This window comes from Antedon mediterranea, chromosome 6 (genome assembly GCF_964355755.1).
Source record: "Antedon mediterranea chromosome 6, ecAntMedi1.1, whole genome shotgun sequence".
NCBI lineage: Eukaryota > Metazoa > Echinodermata > Crinoidea > Comatulida > Antedonidae > Antedon > Antedon mediterranea.
This window is the reverse complement of record NC_092675.1, coordinates 29,726,994-29,749,777: the sequence shown is the minus strand read 5'-3', so window position 1 is coordinate 29,749,777 and position 22,784 is coordinate 29,726,994. Positions and strand designations below refer to the sequence as shown.

The 22,784-nt window shown below is 31.3% G+C and overlaps 1 protein-coding gene across 11 annotated transcripts; it reads left to right on the top strand.

The window, feature by feature from the left end:
• The first annotated feature begins 2,073 nt into the window (after positions 1-2,073).
• On the top strand, positions 2,074-22,344 carry LOC140052584 (uncharacterized). Of its 11 annotated transcripts, none has more exons than XM_072098203.1 (12): positions 2,074-2,171; positions 2,587-2,671; positions 2,902-3,032; positions 8,261-8,308; positions 8,466-8,549; positions 8,944-9,033; positions 9,639-9,680; positions 10,918-10,965; positions 12,172-12,268; positions 12,544-12,698; positions 14,103-14,160; positions 19,356-19,466. In XM_072098203.1, the coding sequence occupies exons 3-11, from the start codon at positions 2,930-2,932 to the stop codon at positions 14,135-14,137; spliced, it is 702 nt and encodes a 233-aa protein (XP_071954304.1). In that variant the 5' UTR covers positions 2,074-2,171; positions 2,587-2,671; positions 2,902-2,929; the 3' UTR covers positions 14,138-14,160; positions 19,356-19,466. The 11 variants fall into 11 exon arrangements, with proteins under 11 accessions (XP_071954304.1, XP_071954303.1, XP_071954305.1 ...); XM_072098202.1 differs by lacking the exon at positions 14,103-14,160 and adding an exon at positions 16,441-16,534 and having other exon boundaries at positions 19,356-19,464; XM_072098204.1 differs by lacking the exon at positions 19,356-19,466 and adding an exon at positions 14,957-15,084.
• Positions 22,345-22,784: the final 440 nt, after the last annotated feature.

Below are 22,784 nucleotides of genomic sequence, written 5' to 3'. Positions count from 1 at the left end.
TTGTTCCAGAATAAATACGAAACATCGCCCTCAACGTCGAATCAAAGATCGCAAAAAAATCAATGCAGCCGGCCTAGCTAGCTGCTAGCCTAACGACGGTTGGTTGTTCATGTTTACGTTTGTAAAGATGAGTTTTTCTTATTCCTTACAACCAAATTATTACCATGAGAATAACTAGCAAACAAACAGTTGATCGGCTCATTTCTTTGGTAAATTGCATTTCAATTGTGTAGACTTCCTAATACAGTATTTTTATTACATACTTCCTTACTCTATCTAGCCTAGGCTAGGCTAGGCCTAGGGCTAGGCCTACCTACCTATCTATGCCTACTACTAGTACTACTCTAGGCCTAGCGTAGCCTAGCTAGCTAGAGCCTCTAGCCTAGAGTCTAGGCCTAGAAGTAGAGGCTAAGGTAGCCTAGCTAGGCTTAATCCACCTTGCCTACAGTCTACACCAGCAGTGGGCTCTAGGCCGGCCTCCTATACTACTGACCTGAGTGAGGCGGTGTATGTTTGGCGCACACATCATAGCAGGCCAGGTAAGGCTGGCCTAGTTAGTACTACATATTCGGGTGCTGTTCTACCTAGCCTACTAGCCTGCATAGGTCTTTAATACGGGTTTTTCACAAAACAATTTTTCAATAACGCAAATAGCGTGCGCGACGCATGGTGGGAAGGATTTGGGAGCAAACGTCACGACGCGTACGTATATACGTACGTACACGTCGTGACGTTTGCTCCCAAACCCTTCCCATCATGCATTGTAGAAGCTATTTGCGATAAACCTTATTGTTTTCCAGGGGGATTCAATACCATACTATTACTTTTAGTCTGAAAGAAAGCTACTAATCTTTTAAGAACATTTACAGTAACAATTTTGTCCACAAGAAGACTGTTAGTGTTACGGAATTAAGAATTTTTAAAAAGTAACTTGTCCTCTGAAGATATGCTCTCCCTGCACAGCATTGAATGTTATCGATCGAAGATGTCTTCCATTTCATGAAAAAGGCGTATTTAATAATATGAATTGTGTAGTTGACTGGTGGATTGTGTTTTCTTTATATAAGGGCTTGTTGTGTTGTACGTCTTCTCTCAATTTTTTTTAATTTGTTCAATGTTTCAGGTACTTGCTGCCATAGTAATGCTGGCCTGGGGTTATGTGATATATGCAGGGAGATATGCTGCCTACAGAGTCTACCCACAATTGAGCATGCAAGAATCTTAGACATTAAGAAGATGCTAGCATACAAATATATGCTAGTAGACCAGTAAGACTATTACCAATTGCTCAAGATTCTTAAAATGCTAGCCAAGAAATACTTATAGGCACAGGGAAAAGGAACTTATAGGCACAGAGAAAAGGAATGTATATGCTCAGCTGCCAAAATACCCATTATAACTGAAACCACGGAAGCAGGATTGTTGAGTGGGCTGCATTGTGAACAGCTGAGCCCTCCCTTGACTCTCCTCTACGAACTAAACTCTGGGTCATTTACTCCAACAGTTTAAAGGATGTACTACAGTACCTTTAATTTAAAGTACATTTTTTTATAGTTTAAGTATGCTGTAAAATGTTTCTGTAGAGTATTTGAAAATACTTTACACACTATGAAATTAGTTTAAAATTGCATAATAATTCAGGAGTTATTTTATTAATTTTAATTTTTTATGTTTATGTTGTATTATTGTTAGTTAATTAGATATTTATTTTTAATAGTTAATAAAAATCATGGTTTGATTTAACTCATCTTTTATTGGTCTAATTCATATAAAAATCAGAAAATCTTCTACTACTACTGTACAGACAATATTATATAAAATATAAAAATAATTTGTATACACAATGGAAACAATTGAATAGTTATTTGAACAGTAAATAATGTTGATAAAGTACGGTATAATTCTAAATATGGTATTATATAAATTATGTTATTATGCATGTTATAATATTCATAATTATATAATACTGTACTGTATGATACAAGGAAATTCCTTCATCTGACAATTGGAATTACAGATGGTGCGCCCTCTATTTGTGGATTACAACAACTTCATTGTTTATTTAATAGAGAAACGTATTTGGTTGATACACTGTTGCTCTCTCGGATCGGTTGTTTATTGTTTTGTTTAGAATATGTAGGACGGAGACAAATTCAACCAATAATATTAAGGTATGTTTACTTGGTGATAAGAACTGCATCTTTTTGGGGTTTTGGTAGATACAGTATGTGTACTGTTTTTGTTTATACCTCCTTCCTGATTTAGTGTGGCTACTTTACTATACAGTAGAGCTACTTATACTTTATACTATATAGTTGGTAAGATAGTAGGCCTATATTAAATTTTTTTTTTTTTAAATGCTGTCATTATCATTGCCATTGGACACATCAAGCTGTTTTTTTCAAACTAGATAATGTAAACTGAGCGTAAATCATTTACTGGTACTGTACGGTAGGCCTAACCTAATCCCAAAAGGTCTTCAGTTTAGGTTCAGTTCAGTATATTTGGATCTAATGTGTGTAAAGGATACAGTAAAAGAATAGCAATTCTCTAATAATTACTAAAGCCTTTTTACATTTCTTTCAGCTTTAACAACAACAGTTTGCTCGATGTAGAAGAACACTCAAGTTTATATAATTAAACCTTAATTTGGGAATATTATTTTCATATGGTAAGTTAAAATTCAAGTATGTTTTTCAGTAGATCAAGACTATGACTTGCTATATTATAATTACCTACCTGCAGAAATGTTCAAAGTTTAATTTTATGATAATTGATGTAAAGTGCTACTGATTTAACTAGTATTAGCTGCTTGTTTGTCTCTGAATAGAGATTGTCCGTGTCGCATAAACGTTTCTCCTTAATATTTATTAAAGACAAATATAATATTTTGTATCACAGATTCTACAAATAAAAATATTCTAAGCACATGTCACAACAAGGCAGATGTTTCGATGGATTCCTCCATGAAAGGGTCTGTGAGTGCCACATTCCTCCACCAACTTTCAATTTTTCCCTTCCTGAAAAACCAAGTGAGTAAAATGTTTACATCATGCCTTGGAGGAAATGTATATGGGCAATTCCATGCAAACATGGACATGACCAAAAAAATTCAAATTAATTAGTCAGCTCAAAATTTGTGTTTATGTTACTCTTTGAATATGTGGGAACTAGGTTTTTAACTTTTTCAATTCATTTATGACTTTTTGCAGCCAAAAAATTACGTTTATTCAATGTTGAATATATATTTTTTTTTAGGTGTGAAAAATAGGTAATTACGTTAACTGATTATTATTTTCCCAACAAAGCAATATTTATAAAGTAACATGTCTAAGTAATACGGTAGTACACTTAAGATATATGGAAAATATTATATAACTACAAATGTTGAATATCCCATAGGAGTGCTGTGTATATTCTGTTATATATTAGGGTATGTAATGCGAGTGACAAAAAAAATGATTTTTTTTTTTATACCATCATGATGATAATTTTTTTTAATGAAATTTTATAATTTAGCTATACTACTTTGAACAATTAAAATTTGACAAATAAAAATAAAAAATCCCCGTAAATACAAAATTGTTGAGACATTGAAAAGTGAAATGCGAGTGACATGTAATGCGAGTGACGTTAAAAAATGGACAATGTAATGCGAGTGACATTACTAAAACTCTTTTTTTTGTAAAGTAAAATAGTAATTAATCTATCATTAGTTATGAATTAGTCCCAGAATTAGTATATACATTAATTTCATAATACAATGTGTGATTTGGCCCTTATTTGGAGGCACTACAGTATAATAATTATAGCATTAGGTTTGTTGAGGGCACAATCCCTAGCAACGACCTTTTTGCAGTTAAATCATTTGAAAAATCAAATCATTATAAGAGCTCATTAAATAAAAAACACTAAATCTGGTGAGATTTAACAAATTTGGTACAATCTTTTGTGAAGATAAGAAGGTAAGAATAAGTATACATTTATATTTAATCACAATTTTTAAGTTTTTTTTTCTTATATTGTTAGTGTTAATTATTTCAAATTCTATAATTTGAAAACACCGCATAGGCCTAAGGCTATAATAATTTATTTATATATTATTATTTATATATTATTATTTACTAGGCATATTTTAAACCACCAGGTCTAAAGCATTGTAGTTTTAAAAACAAAATATATAATTGCTTATTATTTAAAAATAATTTTAAATTATCATTCACATTTGCATCCTGCCTTTAGAAATGGCCGAACGACAGAGAAAGTACCTAGAAAAACTGAAAGCCGAGGGAAAATACACCTCATACAGAAACAAACAAAATGAAATTTCGAAAAGAAGTAAAAAAGTAAAAGAAAAGAGAAAATTCTAGCTCTGCCACCAGCTTTGAAGAAGCAGAAGATTGATGCTCTTAAAGTTGCTAATAGAAAACGTGTGGCTATTAGTTCAGAGCAAAGAAGGCTGCTTTGGCATCAGACGGGCCATCACCTTTTAGAAGTGCTATGGCTTTGCTAAAGCCACTACCAGGGCAAAAAGAATGCTTGATGCTGGTTTGCGAAGAACTTTGAGTTCCATAATTTGTAAAATGGCTGTTTGAATTTTCTATTTTCATTTTTAGTGACCGTATAAGTGTTCTGTTATTGTGTTTGTAAAAAATCAAGATGTTCTGTTAGTGTTAAAAATAGATGATGTCTTTTAGAACTTCATCCAAATGAGTTGAAATAAAAGTTTTTACTTGAAAATTGATATAACATTCTTTGAGTGGTTTAATGTTGCATTATTTAATTATTGTCTACTTTTCTTTCTGCTTTGCTTAGTAAATACTAAGTTCACTTCTTACGGTAATGCGAGTGACAGTAATGCGAGTGACGGGACTTTTTTGTTAAAATGTAAAATATTTTTAAAATCTATGTAATGTTGAATTTTTTTATTATCCTATTTTATACTTTAAAAGTACAGCAATTAAAAATAAAAGATCTTTTGATTCATATATTTTTAGTTTAAGGACACGTTCTTATCAAATCTAATCAAATTTTTGTTGTGTCCTTTTTGTGTAATGCGTGTGACAGAATTTCGCAATGGCGTCATTGTCGAAGTAAAAGACATACAATTTTTTTTATAGTATTTTATTAAAGACTTGCACCTAAAGTATGTTCATATAAAACATTGACTTAAAAATCCAATTAGTATAGAAAGTACAAAGCTTAGACTAACAAAAATGACTGTAATGTGTAATGCGAGTGACCATGGAATTGCCCATAAATATATAAATTTAGAAAAGTATTTGAAGTACTATTGTATTGTAGAGTAAATAATTACTATTTATAAAAGTACTAGTACATGCCAAATAATAATATTCTGTTTGAAGACATTTTGTATGTTTACAGATCTGTTCCTTGTCTTGCAATTTTCAATTTCCATACACTTTTTATGTATTAAACAGTCTTAACTATCTGTCAAGTTGAAAGTCGGTTGTTAACTAAAACCTCCTGTTTCTGGTGACAATATTTGGCATGTTACATTGACTTAAACTCAGTATGAATAACATGACTCATTTTACTGGCAAATTCAAGCAATGTCAACGACCAGTTCTAGTCCTGTTAGTAATTGCTACTAAATTATGAATTCTTTTTTCTAATAAGTTGCAATAAAACAATGCCTATCTCAAAAATAAATCTTTAGTCTATTTCGTGCCTAGCTTACCTGGATAAACCAACATTAGCCTCTCTATCCGAAGAGAGGTACAGTATACATTATTCCTATAAATTGGCAAAATGCTTAAATTATGCTGCGAATAATGTTTATCAAAAATAAATTCAAACTGCAGCTAGTCAAATATATAGCGTTTAGTTGTTATAGTGATTGCTTCATAGTAATATCCATGTGATGGATGTAACCTTACGTCATTATGTAGATCTTCAAAATACAGTATTCTCTGCTTAAAATCTTTTAATTAACAATTTATTGTTTTATTACTTCTTATTTTCATTCCAATTTCCAGTTCTCAAGTTGTAATTATTTCAATGCTTAAAATATATACGCAAAATAAATCATAAACTTGTGAGTAATTTATTTGCAAAAAAGATTTAATCCTTTAACAATTGTAGAATTTTGACCTGAATTTCCTGATTTATAGCTTTGTTTGAACAATGGGGACATAGTTTGATTATAAAGGTGACTCAGAAAGGAATTTCTTATTTATTATTATGATTGAATAGAGTATTATATTACTAAATGAGAAACATTTCTAAAAATAATTTTTGATAATCAATTATTTAATGATTGAAAAATAGGAATTGTTGCTAATTAAATGAATGTAGTTTGATGTATGTTGTTAATGTTATTATTATAATATTCAATCTCCGTACCATGCTTATAATGCGATACTTCTACTATACTACATGAATGTCGACATAAACCTTTAACGATGCCCAGCCCATGTTATCTGATCAACATGAATACTGTCTAGAATATGCTGATAATAGAGCCACTGTATTTTAATAGTTTCCTTATAAAATATTTCACTGAGTTTAATTTGAGGAACCAGGAAGTCTTTTTGAATAAACTTCATTTATATTTCTTATGTACAATTACAAAGTATAAACTTTCCCTTTTTATGTCCCCCTCAGTGACAAATATAATTTATTTCCGCTTTAAGTTCCCCTTCTACCAAATTCTAAAGGGAAATCTACCAGGAAATCAAACAAAATTTATGATCAGACTACAGTATAAACGACAGCCTAAAGAGAAGGTGTATCCAAATAGCCATAATCATTCCCTTGTTTTGTAATACCATTTTGTCAAGATTAGCTAGCCATAATTGTTATGATATTTGGTAATTATTAACCAGACTGATCAATACAATTAACAGGCTTTCCTGTTCAAGATGTTGATTCAGTATGTAATAAAAATGGTTAACCATAAACAACTTCTCTGAAGCCAAATGTACAGTATGTGGTTTACAATACTAAAAGGTCCTGTTTCTTCAGAACTAGAGAATACAATTTTGAATACTGTATGATTTGAAAAACCTGATTCTAGTCAAATTCAGATATTTTAACTCTTTTTTTTTTGCATATGGAGCTATTTTTAGTTACAACATGATCCTATTTATAAAAATGTTTCGAAGAAAAAATGTTGTGCTCAACAGAAAATCAGAAATGATGTGTTGACCATCACAGCTGAAGTTATTTTGTGTTAAAAAACTAATTTAATTAATTTTTTTTTCACGGACTGAGTCTGAATATCATTTGCAGTATGAGTAACCATTTTAAGCTGTTATTATTCATTATTTTACCCTATACTACCAGTATTTGTCCTGCTTCAAGTGTTTTTATAATAAACAAGGATGCACTGTTATATCAACATTGAAACAACAGTTTAAATACATTACAGTACAGTATAAACTTTTAAGAAAAGACTGTACTGTAAGAGCTGCTATACTCGCCATTACACAGTTGCTGACAACTTGTTGAATATGTTGCAGTTTTAAAGTTTTTATTAATTTTATCCTTCAAGGGAAACACACTGCCCCGTAAGATACATTTTCTTTTCCCTTTTTTACAGTAAATAAAAGTTTTTCATTTAATTTTCAAGTACAGTAAACATATTTATTTTCCTTATGTTTTTATTACAGTACTGTAATTATTTTTATTATGTAATTTAAGTTCAATACAAAAGAAGAGGATAGAAGGCAAAAAAAAAAGAGTATTTTATGGCACGCCAAGGAGGACAAAAACCAATAAAGTTACTCTATTGTTTACCATTATTGTGATCTTATAGTAGTTGTTGTTGGTTCTTTTTTAAGATTATTCTCACAAACTTTTTTTACTTCAACTATTAGTATTAAAGTATTTATAATTATTATAAAATATAAAAAAATTATATTTATATATAACTATGAACATCTAGCTCTAATAATTATGATCATGCTTTGCTCAGGCAGCAACATCTGGAACCAACTTCCTCCTTCCATCCGTTACACTCCATCCCATTTTTAATTCAAACCTCTAGGAAAACTCACCTACCGTATTTCAATAATGTTCATGTCGCATTGTAAGACTCCGGTAAAAAGCGTATAAATGCTCAATATTGTTTGTTATTAATGTTGTAATTTTCGGTTTATTTTTTATAAAATGCTTAAATAAAAAAATCATGCTGCGGTGTATAGAGTATAAGTCGTGGTCTGATTTCTAACAAAAATTATAATATTGGAATGAAATTGTAGGATTATTTGTTTTTTTAATCATCATACATTTTCAGGTTACACTACAACTGTGCCTACTATTTCTACTACTTTTACAACAGAAGGTAAAAATGCATGTTTTTAAGGAGAAATATCAATATCATTAATATAATTCGCCGTAGACGGATTCTAAAAATTTAATTGCATTTGAATTCTGAATAATTATATCAAAATACTAATTGCATGGTGTGTATAGCATTATTAACGAAAATATGGTTTCAGGTTTGACACAGACACCAGATGTAGATTCTACGCAATTTCCTATAACAGATGAACACACCCATCCAAAAACCATCACAGCTGAAGGTAACCCAACGTTAAAATTGCTTCATTGTGCAGCTCACATTATTTAGCATGGAAACAAGCAATTTTGTGTATGCATCTGTATGTAATTATATAAAATAAATTTATTGCAATATACTGTACAAGTATAATATTTATTAATCTAATATTATATATACTCTCTGTATGTATGTATGGGTACAGTATCTAGCTTAGTCCAATATTAACACTATTAATATTTATTACAAACAAAGTTAATACTCTTTACGGCTACTGTACTGCCATCTTTCCTAATATGACTATGTTATATGAAAATGTGAAAAAGTCTAAAAAAAACACAAAAACTCTTTGTAATCGTTTAAGATGTAATAAAATATTATATACATTGAAACGAAGCATGCTATTATGTATATTTCAGATTTGACTAATTCGTCTGATATTCTAGGTACTACAGAGTTTACTTTTGAATACAGTAGTACTCCTGAAGGTACTACATCTAACCCTGAAGGTAACATGACACGTTAAGTCTATATAGATATTATCTGTACTATAGTATTACATTAAATGCCAACATTTCAGTACTTATCTTATAATCAAATAATCATCATTTCATATAATGTTATTCCATCACATGTCTGATTGGTAAAGTATCATCATCCAGGTACCTTCATGGTATCACTAAATAATCATGTTATTTTTTAAAATATTATTCAATCACATGTTTGATTGGAATACATTTTCCATGAAGACAATTTAACATGCCCATATAAACAGAATAATAATATCTATTGAATCCAAACAAAAGAATTCTTCAGATACAGAATGTGCCATTACATCGGAAGATCATTTTAAATTGAGATAAAAAAAAGGAAATATCCGAATAAAATAATTCAAATGTTGCAGATTGTTTAAATTATAGTAACACAATTCTCTATCTGATCGTACATACGTCAGTATGCATGTAAATTCAAGTTTGTATATCTGTAAAATTTAACAGGTGAAAGGTGCAGTACTTAAATGGATAAATATACCTTGAATGTTTCAATGTTAAACATGTGAAATGAAATACCTTTCATGTTTTATTTTAATGTCTTTCCTGGGTTATAACAACAGAGACAACACGAAGTATCAATAGCCTGAACTTATTAGCAACGGGTATGTTAGTTGTCTACTTGGTACCTGTATTTTACAAAACCGTTATAAAGTCTTACATGCTTTAATTGAATGATATTTATTTATTTCATTAAATTTAATTGCACTGCTATTCTAATACTCATGTGCTATGATAGCTTCCGTATCTACCCCACTTTTAGAATAATCTAGTTGCAAAGCTAATATTGCTTTGTTGCTTTGGTACTGCATTGTCCAAAATAATTTTCATTCATATTGTTGGCATTGCACGCTGAGACAAAACCCAATTAACAAGCACACTGCTTATTACACTGTAAGTGTTTTTTTTTTTAAATGGTACATTACCTGATATTACTGTATATATTATGGATAGTGTAAGCTCACTACTGTATAATTGTGTTTTCTTCACATTATGTATAAAAAAACATGTTCTCATTATATGTTATTGTGGTTACATTAGGTTGGATTGCTTGACTGAAAAATGCTATTTTATATATCAATTTTATTACAATTTTTGTCATGTATTTTATTTTGTGTATTTTAATATAAAGAGAGTGAAAACTAATCCTGCCACATTGTGCTATGCTATGTTTGTACTTTATAAATGATAAATAGAGGTGCTTGAGTTCTGAGACGCAACTGGTGCTAACCCCCAGTTCATTAGTTTAAACCCCTGGTAAGCGACGAGGGTATATCCCTATACTTTGTGTGCTGGTATGAACTTCCATTTTTCCCCCTTTTCTTGATCTTATTTTTACAGCAGCACTTGCAGTAGTTCAAAACTTTGGTTTTTTTTTTGGTTTACAAATGAAAGATTTCAATTTAGTTTCTTTAATTCTGCAGTACTGTACTTTGAAGCAAGATTAATCTTATTTTTTATTATGTCAATTACTATTTTCACGTCCCGTTATTAATTCTCACAACATAAACAAATTATTAGAAACCATAGACAGGATTTGTACCCAGTACCCTGGTGGTGCCCGACAACTTAACCACAAAGATACATCAAATCTATCACACAAATGTTTCAACAGATTTTCAGTTTGCTTTTATGAGTAAAATGTGTTTAAATATAAATATATGCTGTGTTCACTGTTTTAACTGGGTTCTCATACTTTTATTTGGGAGCTTTTGATTTGATGTGACCTATTGTGTTGCCACCTGGACCTAGAGTTTGTAAAAACTCTGCTAACGTAACTGGTTCCTAGGTAGATTGTCAAAAATCAAACATTTTCCAACAATAATTATTATTTTACTGCAGATATTAAGCATAGTACAGTTATGTCATCCAATGATCCTCAACCTACAGGTATTGTAGATAGCCATTTGAAGCAGTAGTAAATGAAATATCATACATTAGAATAGTTGGTACCCCTTTTATTACTGAGTTTACTAATCTTGTAAATAATATAATAATTATTATATAACACGATTAATATTTAATATTATCATCAAATAAAAGCACAAATCTGCATTTATCACAATTTATTTAAAAGTAACTTATTGGTATTTTTCTTTTACTACTATTTATAACAAATTAACAAGTTAACTGTCCTATCTGTTAATTCAAGTACTTTTTTATTTGATAAAGTCAAACCTGGTTAAAATACTTAGAATAAAAACTTGTTTGGGGACAGACACTTTAGGCCAACCCAGAGCCATCTTGGGGACATTGTGGACCAACCTAGAGGCATCTTGGGGACATTGTGGGCCAACTTAGATGCATCTTGGGGACATTGTGGGCCAACCTAACGGTGTCATATTTTGGGGACATTGTGGGCCAGCCCAGAGGCATCATATCACATTGTGGACTAGCCTAGAGATGTTGTGGAAAATTAGTGAAAAAATAATAATGCTATGGGTATCAGGGAGCTGGATCTTGGTGGAGATATAAAATAAAATAAGTGAATGCTAAATCAAAAAAAAAAATATTGAAAACAGCCAGAAAGAAATTACTAACACTAACACCTCAATGCATTTTTGTTTTATGTTGCTTGTGTTTGTATTTTTAACTTTGTTCACTGTTTTTTCTTTAAAATAAATGAAATGAACATATTTTAGGAGCAGATTACGTCGACACAAAGTTGAATTGAGTCTATTTCAGTTGCTCAGATGGCTATGTTGACAAAGAATTGACTTGCGTTCAGTTGCTCAGAATGCTTATGTCAACACAGAGTTGAGTTGCGTTCAGTTGCTCAGAGTGCTTATGTCGACACAGAGTTGAGTTGCGTTCAGTTGCTCAGAGTGCTTATGTTGACACAAAATTGAGTTGTTGCGTTCAGTTGCTCCGAGTGCTTATGTCGACACAGAATTGACTTGCGTTCAGTTGCTGAGAGTGCTTATGTCGACACAGAATTGACTTGCGTTCAGTTGCTGAGAGTGCTTATGTCGACACAGAATTGAGTTGCATTCAGTTGCTCAGGGTGCTTATGTCGACACAGAGTTGTGTTGCGTTCAGCTGCTTCTTTATTTGTTTTTGTGTGTATGAATGTGCGAAATTTTTTTTTTCTTTCAGATAGTGGCTGGGAAGGCTGGCAGATATTTTTAATAGTTTTCTTTGTCATATTGATTATCATTACAGTAGTTGTGTGTATAAGAATATATATAAAAAGGTAAATCATATTTTATGATTTATTTATAAAATATTTTCTAATTTTTTAAAATTTGCTTGTGAATAAAATAGTTTATGGATTTTATAATAAAAGCATTGAATTATACTTGCTTGCAAACTTGAAAAATAAGTAAAAAGCTTCATTATTATTGTATCTATTTTATTAGTTTGACTGTTCTGTTTCTGGTCTTTATACCTATGATATATTTGTTTAAACATTAAGCCTAAATCTACTGTATTTATAACAAAATATATTAATAATAATGTTTTTGTTAGGTACCAAGGTCCAAATGAAAAATCCAAAGAAGTTGAAAGTTCTCAGGTTGTTTGTGATGGCAATGTGAAAAAGATGTCAGTGGGTAAAGGTAGTTTGGAACTTCAACCAAATTATAAAAACGGTTCTACTGAAAAAGTGAAAACAATATCATCAGGTATGGCTTTTCTCTCATCATACTTTTAGTAGGTTTTATGGATAATGCTATCGGCACAGTGTAATCGTACATGTAGTGAAAGTTTACTATTGACGCGGAACACCGTGCATGTAAAGTAGTGTTTTCTATCAGCATGGTTGACCAGGTCAGGTCAATTGCTTCATAGCGGCAATGTATTGTTTTCATTGATGTGCTCCTTATTTATGTTATCTATTGACACAGTGAACTAGGCATCATTGCCTGGGCCAATAGATGAAGATATTGATAAAAGATAATAAATTACATTTACTGTGCCGATAGTTCTTTTAATGGTGGCTATATATACTTGTTGTACTCATTATATTTTTAATAGTTTTTAAAATTGTTTTCGCCTTTTAAGATCGTTTTCGCCTTTTAAGATCCTATCATCACTCCTTTCACTTTCACACTCCATCCATTTTGTTTAACATTAATATTTCAACATGGGCTATGTGATTTTGAGCTTTTCATCTTAAAGCCTCATTCCCTACGTTTTTTAGATCTAATTTATTAGGTGACAAACTTGTTTAATTTAAATAAAAAATTTAATATAAAAATAAATAATAGATGGTCCTATTGCGATAACTTTTTTCGTCTTTAAACGATTAAAAATAAGTTGATTTTATTAATTGAAGTGGCCTGCTGTAAATCCCAACATGCATTGCATGCGGATTGATATTTTCGTTTTTCTTCTGTGTGATTCACCGACTTTCGATCGCTTGTGAAGACAAAACAAATGGAAGAATCATAACTTTTCAGAAAAAATACTGGGTTTCCTCTTGGATTCTGGCAAAAACAGAAAGACAATTAATACAGCAACTAGAAAACTTTAAAAAAATAGAATTACTGTTATAGTATGTTATATAGACACCAGTGACTTGTTTTATAGTATGTTATATAGACACCAGTGACTTGTTTTATAGTATGTTATATAGACACCAGTGACTTGTTTTAATTATTTGTATGGTACTATGAGAATGTTAAACTTGCATTTGATACATGCCTATTAGTATACTGTAGGAAACAGGATATTCATTATTGAAAACTTATCAGCACACAATTATATGTAATACTGTATGAAAGGATATCATAGTTAAAAGCTAAACCATGTATTTATTAACTTACTCTTATCTAAAGTAAATTTGTTCATTACATCAATCAATCAATGTTATATTGATGTTTAAAAAAATATCGTACTTTGTACGAGACTACTTCATTCCCACGCTACACCCTGTTATTGTGTTTTGGGGTACAGGCTGTTACATACAAGCTTAAAAATGGATTGAAATTTAAGTTAGATAAATTTTGTTGATATTTTCATTCATGATTTATAAATAAAATAGTTATTTCTGTTTATTTTTTTCACACAAATGATCAATGTTGCAGCTGAGGGCTATGAGAACTCTTCCTATATTGATTAGCCTCCCATACTGTAACATAAGAGGTATGTTAAATGTGAATAAATAAATCATTTAGTTGGTGGTGGATACTTATGCATGTAATAAAGGACTGTTAACATTCTAGCTAACATCATTCTCAGTGGCGGATCCAGGATTTTGAAATAGGGGGGCGGGGGGGGGGGGGGGGGTGGGCTAAAGTAGTGAAATGAAGTGCTGAACATAATTTGATGTCCTATCTTTTGCACTGCAATTTGTGAAATTTAGAGAGGGACCGGGTCAGCTGGGACCCCTCCCCCCTTGAATCCGCCCTGACTTTAAAATATTGGACAGGGTTTTGAGACAATAGTTTTATCAGGGAAGAATTCACTTTTCCCTGGTTTAATTAATCTTTTTAATCTTTCTTAAATTTGTCTTTCATTTTGTGTTTTCTGATCATCTTATTTTCAGTTTATTTTGTGTTAAAATATGTTTTACCTAGTTAATTTGTTCAAGAGTTTTGTGAACCCCTCGTTTTCTGGATCCATTCTGTATGTTCTTTGTAGGTTTTGGTACTTTACTTGTACTCAGCATGGTGAATATTAAAATTTGGTTTATTTATGGAAATTATTCTGATGTCTTCTAGTCTTGATTCAATGATAAATGTTATCAAACAGATTCATTGCAGATTCTCAAAGTTGTCCTTAAAAACAAAAAAGCTGATGTCATTGTAAATCTCCATTTCATTGTCACAAACAGTACCGTACTTCACAAGTTTGAAACTATCAGTCAATTCAATTGCTTATTTCTGTTCACCTTTTGTTGTCTATGGTGACTGAACTTAATTTTGAATCTTTAAATTAGGTATAGAGGGAGCTTTTGAAATTCATGACACGTCAAATGTTGATATGAAAGTTGAAGATTCTGACAACCCCAGAAAACATATTGGCAGAGAGAATTCACAAACACCTCTTGTAGTGGATAAATCTTGCGATGAAGTTGATGTTTTTTAAACCTGACTGGGTGTTTTATATAAAAATACAGTATAGTAAATTGGTGCTTTGTATATTAATACTACTACTACAAGCTTCATATATTCAGATGATAAACTCTTGACATAATACCTCTATACAGACATTGAATATATAGGAAATAATAATATTATAATATAGGAAGTTGGGCAGTATTTAGTAGTCTAGGTACATAATAAAACCATACAAAAGTTGTTATACCAATCAACATACATGCATATAATGGATGATATCATTGTATTCGCAAGTTGACTCCTTAGAAACCAGAATTGTATTAAAATCCAAAAGGAATAAATTATTATAAACTATGTCAAATGACAACATTGTTGGAATAGTAGACATTTTCGAATTTCTGGTTTCAGAATATTTGATGATTTTAATATTTAATAATGTTGAAATATTAAATTTAAGAATAATTTTTCAGTATTTAGTAATTTTTTTATAAATAAATTTAAGGCAAATAATTATAAAATTAACTTGATTAACAATTCCTTGATGTTACTATAAAAAGTATAAGATTCAAATGATTTGAAATATAAATAAAAAATAAAACATTAATATTTTCTGTTGAATGATGATGTTTCTGTTTGTTATTTCTTATTCACTTTGCCAGTATACTGTGGAATGACAAATCATATTCATGTGGCAAGTTAATCCCATCTTATCCATAGATCTGACTTTAATCAGGGTGGGGAGGCAGGAATGTTTGAACTCTATGGAGAGCCATTAGCCTATATTAAAAAGTAGTTCATAATTTTATTTTAACTGTCAAAAGAAGAATCATGCCCCTATGCACTCCTGACTGTTGTTAAGTTCATCATATTTTCTCCCCACCAATTACAATCATTACATTGCACTGTTGTCTGTCCATACTGTACATTCTGCATAATCACATTAGCAATTGAATACATAGCAGTTTTCAATACTTTCATAATTCTAATCATCTGTATGGCAGTTTGATGTCATTCACTTTATTGTGTGTTGGGCATATTCATGCCATTCATCTCCATTTTAACAAAGTACAGTACAGTAAATATTTAGAATACACTATAATATGTTTATCTAGGTTCAAAATTCAAAACTGTGTTTGTATACATCACATATGCTTTATTTCTGTAGATTTCCTGTAATTTATACTGAATTATCTTCTACAAATGTGTTCATTATGTTAACATTACATTGATGTGTTTACAAAAGAGGCTGATACTTTGATTATGCATGTGTTGATTTTATTTCTATGGTGAAAAGCCTAAGCAATTGTTACAGTCATCTGTGGATATTTTTTATTCAATAATATAATTGTTTCTGTTCCCAAAGAAAATACAAGCACACAAATGATCAATGTTCCAGAGGGCTGTGAGGACTCCTCATATGAGGGGGTTGAAAAGACCCTTCCTCCTCCCTCATAAATGTAAGTGGTGTGTTAAATGTGACCAGACTTGCACATTCAACAGTTGGCGGTGAATCCAAATTGAAGTATAGATGAGTAGAGGAGAACATGAAATGTTTAATGTATTTCTTTTCAACATATGTACTTCATTTTTGGGTCTACCACATTTCATGCACGATTTGATTTCATCCTTCTGCTTGGTATTCTTGTTCATTGGATATTTCATTTGTTTTTTATTTTAAGTTTTTGTTCTATGATGGGGTCATCTTGGGTGGTTCCATGGGTGATTCAACCCCTTGTTCTCTGATGGGGTCATCCTGGGGTCATCTTGGGTGGTTCCATGGGTGATTCAACCCCTTGTTCTCTGATGGGATCATCCTGGGGTCATCTTGTGTGGTTCAAGGGTGATTCAACCCCTAATTCTCTGATGTGGGTCATCTTGGGTTGTTCAGGGATGATTCAACCTCATGTTCACCCTGTTTCAAAATCCTGTTTATGTTTAATAATGATTTGCAGCAAATTTAAGCATGAGTATGTAATGCATTGACAATTATGGAATTGAAAATTATTTCTTGTTTGATGGAAAATGTAATATTGTTTTGATTTTTAATGGATTGATTTAAATTCTGTACTACTTTTGCCTGGCACCTTATAATTTAAAAGTTTTCTTGCTTTAATTGTGAATGAATTTGTACAAATGTTTACCAAAGTTTGCATTCTAAAGCTCTGTCTACACTATCAAACTTTATGCGACAAAAAAATGTGATGTGCCCATATATGGACATGATGATGTCATATCACTACCATATTTGGGAATATCACTACCATATTTGGGCACATCATACTTTTTTGTCAAACTAGTTTGATAGTGTAGACAGTGCTTAATAGCAGGGGTGGATACAGTATTTTTTAAACGGGGTAGACCTAACATAATAATATCAATAGTCTGTCAAAGGGAGGAGCATTCAAGCCAAGCGCTCTCCTTGGATCCGCCCCAAAAACTCAGTAGAGTGAGTATGTAAATTGAGTCAATAATTAACAAGGCCAACAGCCATAAGTCGCGTGCTAAAACGCATAGTGATACCGGACCGACAGACAGACCGACCGACCGACCGACATAGTGAACTATAGAGTCGTGTCCACGCGACTAATAATGTTATAAATATTAACGTAATCTGGAAACTACAACTATATACTTAGAAATCCAGATTACTGAATTGGTTTTATTACCCATCATACCCGAGCCATTGTCATTGTCATAGTGATAGCAGCTCTGGGGGTTTTCTATAAACGATCATATCGCCATAGCCGGCTATAATATGTGATGTAACACATAGTCTTTATTATATAGACCATTGTCATAGCATTATCTAACCTTTAAGTGGTTTTTCAAATTAAAGCATACTAGTCTTCAAAGAGTCTAAAGCTCTGTCTACACTATCAAATAAATTTGACAAAAAAAAGTTGATGTGCCCAAATGGTAGTGATATGGCATCATCATGTCCATATATGTGCACATCCATTTTTTTGTCACATAAAGTTTGATAGTGTAGACATAGCTTTAAACATCTCTGTTTGTCGGTGTCAACAATTGCCTTGACTAATGCTAAGACTGTTCTATAGCAATGGTCTAACAGGGATGGCTTTAGGGTGTCTATCTGATAAAGCCAGCTTGGGGAGTTAAGACCATCAGTTTATGTTTTATAGCAATCCATCCCTGAGCCCACAACACAGGCTCACATGCCTAACATCTTGTAACCATGGAGATAGCTGTCATCATAACACCTACATTAAAGTTCAAATTGCTGCCTCCATAAAAGGCTTTTCATTGCTATGGTTGAATATATATCATGGCCATATTTAAGCATATCACTACCATATTTGGGAATATCACTACAATATATTTGGGCACATCACACTTTTTTTGTCAAACTAGTTTCATAGTGTAGACAGTGCTTTAACCAATCAGATAGCATAGATTTAAACACATGATGTTCATTATAGTTTCTCAAAAGTTGTTATATTATTTAGTTTATTCCCTCCTTGTTTTAGAGGTTTCAGTCAAATTTTCTCAAACTGGGCTCTAGAAAAATCAGAAACTCTCCCCAGACTAGAAAATGTCCCAAATTCTTAAAATTAAATAAAAAAATGAATTTCCACAGTAACAGAGTATTAGATTGAGCCATGTTTGGTAATTTGGAGAGTTTACTGTTATTCCTTCCTTTTTGTGGTCGGAACGGAACAAAATAATAAATATAAAAAATGAGAATAATATAATGATGAATAAAAGTTGAATGAATGAAAATGAATAAAAAATAATTACATAATATACTGGGAATATATTTTTCATACTAATTAATTAAAATATTAAATTATTAAACAGTTTATTTATCAAATACCACATCTGTTACTCAATTGTATTAATCATTCTTACATTAATTTCATTTGAATAACAAATAGTTTATCATTCAATTAAAAAAAAATGAAAGAATATGGGATATTAATATATAGTATTATCAAATAGTCCCATTGTACAGTATTATCAACAAGCATGTAAATACAGTACATGTACATACCAATAGACCTGTAAATTGGCCCACCCTGCACTATACAATAATAATCAATAATAATAATAAAAAAGAAATTTTCTGTAAAGGGCTATACAACCAAAAAACCAACGAACCAGGTGGAAATTACGTCATTTCATATGCTATGCAAAAGAGATAGGTAGTACCAATAGATTTGTTTTCGTTGCTGTGATATCATCTGAGACACTATTCCATTTCACTGGGTTTTTTTTCGATGAAACCTCATTTTTTTTAATCTTTTAATTATTATATAGGAATTAATTTTGGAGAAGCTCCAGGCACACCGATTCTGAACGTTCCTCGTGGCATAAAAGTAGGCAACTACGAAGACATGGCGAGTTCAGAAGAAGATCTCAACAGCCCCAGAAATAGTCATCCACCAGTTGTCCGAGAGCATTCACGGGCACCTCTTGTGGAGAATGAATTTGATTTTAAGGATGAATTTGGTTTAAAGAATAATTCTAACAGTTTTGATACAAAATTATAGTTTTGTTACGCAATGCAAAACTGCAACCCTTAGTGTATCACATTCTACTTTCTATAATGCCTAGTGTAAAGCTACAGTATGTATGCAGATGTTATCGTTTTATCTTCAGGCACATACTCACTCAGGTTGAGTATAAAAGAAAATAATTATGACATAGAGGATGTAAGAACATTTAGATAGTGAACAATATTGTAAACCTCACAGTATTCATTTTAATGGATTATTTTTACTTACCGTACTGTACATAATAATATGTAGATAAATATAGAGAGGGTTATAAAGTCAATATTGTTAAATGTGCTGTTAAATGAGGATTTACTTTATTCTTTGGGTCCTTGGCTTCAGACCTAAAGCTCTGTCTACACCTACTATCATTCAAATTAGTATAACGTGCCAAAATATGGTAGTGATATGCTTAAATATGGTAGTGATATGACATCATCATGTCCATATATGGGCACATCACATTATTTTTGTCAAGTTTGATAGTGTAGACAGAGCTTAAGACATCTCCATATTGTGCTCTAGAAGCCAAGGAGGTTTGAGGGTTCAAAGGAACTTCCTTTTGCCTGTGCCCTTTCCAACTAAAGACCAGCAGCGAAGTAAAATGGTGTATATGTAGGCCTAACAAGCTTGTGACGATTTTTGCCCCTTTTGTTGGAAATAACCGGCTGTAAAAATCCTGTCTAGGGGCTTGCACATACCATGGAGGTATATACCTCCATGCACATACACTCTACACTTAACACTTTACATTTTTATGCTCATCATATAATATCGACATGATGCAATTTCATTTTACAATGCCATCTGTAACAATAAGCAACAAACTGCATATATCGATCTCTATTACCAGCTAAAATATATGGGGAATCCCCTCTTACTATTCAAACAGAAGCTTGCTACATATTGGACTTCAATCAAGCTTGAACTTTGACCTATCAGTAACCATGGAAACATTAAACATAACATTAAAAATAGGGGAAAGGTGGGTGAACTTGTGTTTTCAATTAAAAAATAATGTTAAAGTGATTAAAAGCAATTAGTTTTAATAGTGGGACACTTATATTTTTATAAATTCAAGCTGTCAATTATTGTATGTATATGTTATTGTATGTATCTTTATTACCACTTTTTATTAAAACTAATTTGACCTATATATTTTTAATCAAATATAATTTAATTATCAATTATGGTCCTAATTAATAATTTATTTAATAATATAATATAAATGTTGAAGTATTTTGAGAGTGGCGCCCAATTTCAAGCTTACTTGCTGGCGTCCCTTTTCCACTTACCGTATATTATTATTATTATTATTAATTTAATTATGTTTATTATTGGTTGTATATTATTATGGTACTCTGTATTTTGTTTATTATTTGTTTTAGTATTTTTATTATTATGTCACTGTGTGTCCTAACTAATACTATATTGGTGTCACTGTAAGACAGATGTTATCTATCAAAATGTATGGCATTTGTTTCCTGTCATGTTTTGCTTGTAAAACTGTTTTATATAGCCTACATACAGTACTGTATATAGCCTACATACAGTACTGTATATAGCCTACATACAGTACTGTATATAGCCTACATACAGTACTGTATATAGCCTACATACAGTACTGTATATAGCCTACATACAGTACTGTATATAGCCTACATACAGTACTGTATATAGCCTACATACAGTACTGTATATAGCCTACATACAGTACTGTATATAGCCTACATACAGTACTGTATATAGCCTACATACAGTACTGTATATACCAAGATGTATTTCTATTGTATATCTACCGTAGTATTTACTACAGACATATTTTAGGCAGTTTTATTTAGTAATTACTATATTATATATTTGTTTACTTATAAACCAGAAATGGCTAGTCTTGTTGTAAACAAGAGTGTGATTTAAAAAATATACATTACAAGAGCAACTACAGTTATTTAAATTTTGTATATTTAAATATTATATAGATATTAAAATTTATTCTGGTAAAACGATGTTCTTTCATTTATTTGATGATTGATTGCAATGGTTACTTTTTAATTATATGTGGTTTTGGCCAGAATGATTCAATGGATGTAATGACCTGGCTCAAAAACCGTTTGTCCACTGACAAGTCTAAATGCAATCATACGCAAGAAATCCTGCGATATGTACAATGATATAAAAGGACAGTATTCAGGTAAATCCTAAAGCTCTGTCTTCACTATGAAACTAGTTAAATCAAATTCAACTTTTTTTTCACAATAAAGTTTGAAAGTGTAGACAGAGCTTTACTTTTGATTTTGCACAATTATTTTGTAAACATTCATTGTTTCTTTTTACAGTCAATTTGTAACATTATATTATGTAAATCGTGACATGCATGTCTAGCCAATAATACTAGGAACTTCATTTTAAAAACACATACTAAAAATAGTATGAGGAAATTAATTGGGAGTTTATTCTGTGTTAATAATTAAGTTCTTTGAACTGTAAAATTAGCAATGCATTGACCTGGTAAACACTAAGAGGTGCATTCAAAATAATAACATACACTTTGTAAAGGAAAGAAACTTAAGTGTAAAAAATGAATGGTTCTCCTCACACCCCAACACCAAAACAAGTATGCGATAATGGCGCCCAAATAAATCAGGAACTATACCTCAGTATAGTTATACCAAACACACAAATCATGATTGGTTTATGAGTAGAATTGAATTGAAAGAATATTTCATGTGATAAAAGTAAATAAAATATTAATCAAACAAATTCAAAACATTCATCATTATTTGTTTTAAACACATCTAAGCACACTTCTATCCTCGAAGCAGCGGATTAATAGAAGGCTGGATCATTTCAGAAGGCAGCGCTTTCACTTAAGCCGCAGAGTAGGTTTTCAACCAGTCACCAGCTTCTAGTTGAACATACAATAATACCATTCAATATCACCTTTACTGTTCAATAGAAATACTGTACTGTACTGTAAAGGCCAATTTACACAGACGAGCGGTAACGGTAATAAATATAGAAGACAGGCGGTTTACATTAAGGATAGATTCAGATTCTATGTGGGACAAGCTACGCGGTTTTCCCGCTAATTACCGTTACTGCTTGTATGTTTAAATTAGCCTTAATACTGAACAACATGAGGTATGCAAATTAGCCAGGTCAAATAATATTAATTAACTTGGGTGTGTCCTAA